General features: G+C 59.2%; 1 protein-coding gene across 1 annotated transcript; it reads right to left on the bottom strand.

The window, feature by feature from the left end:
* Positions 1–1,312: 1,312 nt before the first annotated feature.
* Positions 1,313–5,203, bottom strand: AVPR2 (arginine vasopressin receptor 2). Its single transcript, XM_074276979.1, has 4 exons — positions 5,160–5,203; positions 4,583–4,660; positions 2,841–3,686; positions 1,313–2,473 (listed from the first exon to the last, which is right to left on the bottom strand). Exons 2-4 carry the CDS (start codon positions 4,605–4,607, stop codon positions 2,268–2,270), a joined length of 1,077 nt encoding a protein of 358 aa, XP_074133080.1. The 5' UTR covers positions 4,608–4,660; positions 5,160–5,203; the 3' UTR covers positions 1,313–2,267.
* Positions 5,204–5,670: the final 467 nt, after the last annotated feature.

Here is a 5,670-nt window from a genome sequence, read left to right as displayed (position 1 = left end):
TAGGGACACAAGCTCTAGGTCCTTTCCCATGCTGTCGGGCCTAGTTCCTCAAACTGATTGTTAGGGGGACAAGCTCTAGGTCGTTCCCCATGCTGTCAGGCCTAGTTCCTCCAGCTGATTGTTAGGGGGACAAGTTCTAGGTCCTTCCCCATGCTGTCGGGCTTAGTTCCTCAAACTGATTGTTAGGGACACAAGCTCCTGGTCCTTCCCCATGCTGTCGGGCCTAGTTCCTCAAGCTGATTGGGAGGGGGACAAGCTCTAGGTCCTTCCCCATGCTCTCTGCCCCCCTCTGAGAGCTATCCAGTTTATCAGTGCTGCTCCTTAAACTTGGGTTTCCACAACTGAATGATGTCCTCTAATTTTGGGGTGCCTGTTAGCTTCCTCCCGAGTGTGGCCTCAGTTAATACAGCCTAATAACAAGTTAGCAGTTCTGGCTGCCTCCATGGTGGTCTCTCCAGCAGAGTGTGTTCAGCTGCCTAATGGTTAGGCAGGCCCCCAGATTGCTCCCATGAGCCAGATCCTCTCTAACGGCCTACCCGCTGAAGTCACAATGGCACTGGATGCTCTCGGGAATCTCCTTGGCCTTGTCTTTCAGTGCTTGCCCGACAGGGCCCTCTGCTCCAAGCAGGCCCCGGCAGCTTTGTGCACACCAGGCCCGTGCCTTAGCTCACACCCTCCCCAATTTGTTAGGCCGTTTCTCTTTTCCACCTGTCACTCCTGACTGGCCCAGGCTCACTAAGGTTCAGTGTGAATGTGACTGCTGGTGTCTCAGCCCATTGCATTGGAAATGGTCACTAGTAAGCTGTGGGACTTTCTGCGGGGTGGGGGGTAGGAGGTGGGGCTGGGCTAGGAAGGAAGAGGTCAGGAACCTCAGGCTATCAGGTAAACTGGCTGGGGGGAAGCGGACATCAGGGTCAGGGCCAAGTCATGGAAAAACTACTTGAGCAGAGGCTGAAGCTGCTATAAACAGGGTGAGAACAATGGGATAGAGGTAATGGAAGCTGGGGGAGGGGGGCCTGCCCGGCTCCCTGAAGAAATCCACAGAGGCCCTGTGAGGTCTTCCCCTTCGGCCTGCGCGTGGGCAGACCCCTCGGGCTTCCTGGACGCAGGGGTGGGCACGTGATGTATGTGCGTAAGTGTGCGTGTGCATACAGCGTTCGGCTTGCTCCAGGCTGCGTTGTGTCTATGGCTCTGTGAGCAGGTGGGGCCTTCCGGTCTAGAGCAACACATCTGTGCTCACACATGGCCACGTGTGTCCGTCCACCTCCATCAGCCATCACGCCTTTCCCAATATAAGGAAACTGCCAGCTTGTAAAGTCCTGATCTGGGGAGAGTTTATTCAGCTCATATCTCAGAGTGGGTCATTCTTGTGTGAGGGGTGGGGGGTTGGCATGGGAGACTGGGGACTTTGCCAAGGTCCAAAATGGAGGGAAGGGATGGCTTAAGGATGTCTTGGACAAGGAGGCCTGAACAGAGCCCTCCCACTATCCTTCCCCTAGTCCTAGGAAACAAAGAGCGAGTCCCCCGAGCCAAAGGAAATGACATATCCTCCCTGTCCCCAAGTCCAAGGGGTAATGGGAAATGGCAGAACTAAAGCACTCTCGGCCTCTAGTCCAGACCTTTCATTTTACAGATGGAAAACTTGACTAAGTGAGGGAAAGCGACTGGCCCAAGCAAGTCAAAGGCTGATGCAGAACTAGAACATAAAACTCTTGATTTCCTGTACAGGGCTCGTTCTACCAGACCCAATTCCCGGAAACTCCAGGGGCCTCCTGGCCTTTCCCCTCAGCCTCCATCAGTCAACGAGCATCTATTAAGTACTTCTGTGCCAACACAAGTAAAACAGTGGGGTAGTTTGCCCTCAAGGAACTGACGTTCTAGGGATATGGCAGGTGTCCTGAGAAGTGAGTATGGGAAACATACACAATAAATACCGAGTTTGGGAGTAGGGGGAGCAGGAAAGGCCTGAAGGAGGATTTCCTTGATCCGAAATTTAAAGGGAGTGAGGGCTTATGGGAACAGAGGTGAAGAGAGGGAATATTCCAGTTATAGGCAACAGACCAGGCAATGATATGGAGGGTAGGGAGACACAATGTATGATCTGCCCAGAAATACAGGCCTTTAAATGCCAGAGTATTACCTTCAGGGCATTGGGAAAGCTGAGCAGGGACCTGGTACGGTTAGACTGTGTGGGTGATGTTGGCCTAGGCAAGGAGCTTTCTGGAGTCCGGGAAGGGAGCCGACCCCCCTGTGGTCTGCCCGCCACCTCAGGAGGATGTGTCCTTGGTGAGAGAGGAGCTGGCAGTTATGCAGGAGTCGTCCGGGGGACCGAGGCTGGCCAGAGCCGGGGCCCGGGAGCAGCAGAGGAGGCCGCGCAGCTCCAAGGAGACGCTGCTACTGAAGAAGGCGTAGATCCAAGGGTTGGTGAAGCTGTTGAGGCTGGCCAGAAGCATGAGCAACACAAAGGGAGGCCCTGGGAAAAAGGCAGAAGAGAGGTGGAGGCAGGGCAGGGAAGGGTTGGGGGAAATGGAGGGTGCCTAAGGGACAGGCAAGAAATGACAGAGCCATGGGAATATGGGTCAAGTGGGACTGGAGGATGAGGGACGGAGCAGGGTCCAGAGGCATGGGTTCTACTTTGTCTCCTCCGAGTAGACCAAGGAGGAGGCAAGGTTGAGGACAGGGAGGGGGGATAAGGGTTTAGAGGACTCTGAATGTGGCCCTGTGTGCATCGGGAGGGCTGTAAGCAGATGTCTCGCTGCCTGCCCAGCTTTCTGGGCAAATCTGCCCACCAGCCTGCCCATGTGGGGTTTGTGTCAGAGAATACGGCCTCTGAAACTTACCTTCCCGGGGTGCCTGGGGGTCCCACACCGACCACAGTTGCACCAAGAAGAAGGGTGCCCAACACAGCACGTACACAATCACTATCACCAGGGTCATTCTCACTGTCTTGGTCATGGCTGCTGAGACCCGGGCACCCTCACTAGGCCCTACGCCGCTCGACCTCGGGGACAGGCTGGCATGGATCTCTCGAAAGATGAGCACCTGGCAGGCAGCAATGCCTGCAGCCGGTGCCACAAACACCATCAGGGCGATCCAAGTGACGTAGGCCCGGAGCCCCCAGGGCTCGATGAAGAGGGCCCAGCAGTCCAGAGTCCCAGTGCCATCCCCGACCTCCCGTTGGCTGAAGATGAAGAGCTGGGGCAGACTGAAAATCAACGAGAGGGCCCATGCAACCAGGATGGGTCTATTCCAGTGAGCCCCACCGTGGCGGAATGCCAACATGGGGCGGCAGATGGCCCGATGGCGGTCCAGGGTCATGGCCAGGATCATGTAGGAGGAAGCGTACATGCCCACCATCTGCAGATATTTGACGGATCGGCACAGAAAGTCGGGGCCCTGGAAACGGTCCGTGATGTCCCAGGCCAGCTGCGGGAGCACCTGAAACAGGGCCACGGCCAGATCGGCCAGACACAGGTGGCCGATGAAGACGTGCATAGGGGCCCAGCGGCCTCTCCTGCCCCTGCGGGCCAGGGCCCCCAGCACTAGCATATTGCTCAGCGTCACACACACAAACATGGCCGCCAGCAGCGCCACCTCGGCCTGGGCCAACCATGGGTTTCGGTCTTCGCCGCTGCTTCTGCTGCTGTTGCCGGGAAGGCTGCCGTTGGAGAGGGGCCCAGGGGCGGCTGGGAAATGGGGAGAGACAGGGAGAGACAAGAACACGTGTAAGAGAAAAGTGAGCAAGAACCTTGGTGCAATTCTGCCCCATGTTGAATCACTGAAAAAAGATCAATCATGCTATAAAGCTGAGCAGGAGCGCTTTTGAGAGGAGGGGGTGGCTTTGAAGACCATTTCTTTCTTCCCTCTGCTTTCCCACACCAAATAATAACTCCCCCTAGTCTGAACTAGCTGGAGACAGGACTCATGGCTAAGCCCTAGAGGGAACCCCAGAGGCCATTGTGTTCAGCCTCATTTTTACAGAGAAGGAAACTGAGGCCCCAGGAGGGGAAGGATCTCGCCCAGGGTCACTCATGGGATCTAAGTCCAGCCTTCTCTTTTGCAGCCATTCAGATACAAATCCGTCACACACGTTCGTCTCCGTGTCCGTCCACTTCCCAGATACGCAATGGGCGTGCCTCAGTTCTGCCATCCCGTCCCATTTGGGAGGACGGGGCAAGGGGCAGGCTTTCGCCACTGTGCAATCGAGGTGGGGGGTGGGGGAGGCGAGAGTGGGGGCAAGAATCCAGATGTCCCAAATCTTTCTCCCCCACAATGCTTCCCCCTCCCCCCTCCCCCCAATCCCCAGACAAATTCTGGAGTGGCCATCAGCCCCCACATTCCAGCTCCTGGGGGGCGAGGAGTGGACCGCAGGGAGGCCGAGGCATGCCGGGCTCGGGGAAGGAAGCGACCGGGCACGTTGCTGGGGTGCCGGCCCGACCCCGGCCCCTTTGCCGGCCTCCTCCCCCCTAACCCCCAAGCCGGCCGGGCCCAAGCGGACCGTGCCCTGTTTTTGCGCCTCAACGCCTCCGTCTCTCGGTGCCCTTGCCCCTTGGCCACACCGCGAAGGTGGCGGGAAGCTTACCTGACGCCGTGGAAACTCGCAGCATGCTGGACACAGAGGGCACCCTGCAGGCCAACCCCTCTCCTCCGCTTCTGGGGCCTGGAAGGGAGAGAGCCCTGTGCTGTGTGCTGATCCCCAGTGCCCCCGGGTCCCGCCTCTGCCATGGGGCAGGAGGGGCAAAGCTGGCACGGGCTGGGCCGTGCGGGACCCCGGGGGGGGGGCAGGTGGTGGTGGGTGAGGGCCTGCGGGTGATGGAGGCAGCGCTGGCCGGGCTCGAGCCTCCCTGGGAAAGGAGGCTGAAGGTGAACCAGGGCCGGGGGCCGCGTCTGTTCTGGGGTTAATACAGTCCCCGCTGCTCTGGCTGCAGCCGGAGACCTCCCTTCCTTTTCCTTTCCCTTCCTCCCCTTCCTTCCCTTTCCCTTCCCTCCCCTTCCCATCGCAGGCGATCTGGCCCAGCGCTGGGAATGCAGCGCCAAGGACAGGGAGAGTGGGGGGCGCAGACGAGAAGGCGGGTCCAGAGACCCAGAACAGCGAGACACTGAGCGACCCCGGGAGATAGGATGCCCCCCCACGGCCCCAGGCCGGCCGGGCTCCTCACCTGCTCCAGCAGCTCCTGCTCCTGCTCCTGCTCCTGCTCCGCCGGCCTCTGATGCTTCCCATCTCCCCCCTCCGGACCAGGGCCCAGCTCCGCCCTCCACAGGCTGCCCCCCCCCAGGCCCCCGTGAGCAAGGAGGGAGGGGCCTCAGATCTGCTCACACACACCTGCCCTGCCCCACCCACTTCCTGTCCAAGATTGGGGGGGGAGGAGAGGGGGAAGAGAGGGATGGGGGAGCCTCCATTGCCACTACCATCTCCGTCGAGGGCCTGGAAAGGCCAGAGACCCTCCGGCAAAGTGCTGCTTTTTCAGCTGGGGAAACTGAGGCTACACAGGGGACGCGATTTGGCCGAGTTAGGAGCAGGAAGCAGGGCAAGAAGCCGGCCCTCCTGATCTCCGCTCGTGGTCCTGAACTCTCTGGGGCAGCGTTTTCTCCAGATTTCTCCCCGCTCCGAGCTGGGGGTGCTCAAAGGCCCGCACAAATTCCCGGAAGCGGCCCCCTCAGAAGGCGGAC

The sequence above is a fragment of the Sminthopsis crassicaudata genome, chromosome X, assembly GCF_048593235.1.
Source record: "Sminthopsis crassicaudata isolate SCR6 chromosome X, ASM4859323v1, whole genome shotgun sequence".
Classification (NCBI taxonomy): Eukaryota; Metazoa; Chordata; class Mammalia; order Dasyuromorphia; family Dasyuridae; genus Sminthopsis; species Sminthopsis crassicaudata.
The sequence above is the reverse complement of the archived record's forward strand: the minus strand, read 5'-3'. Positions and strand labels throughout refer to the sequence as shown.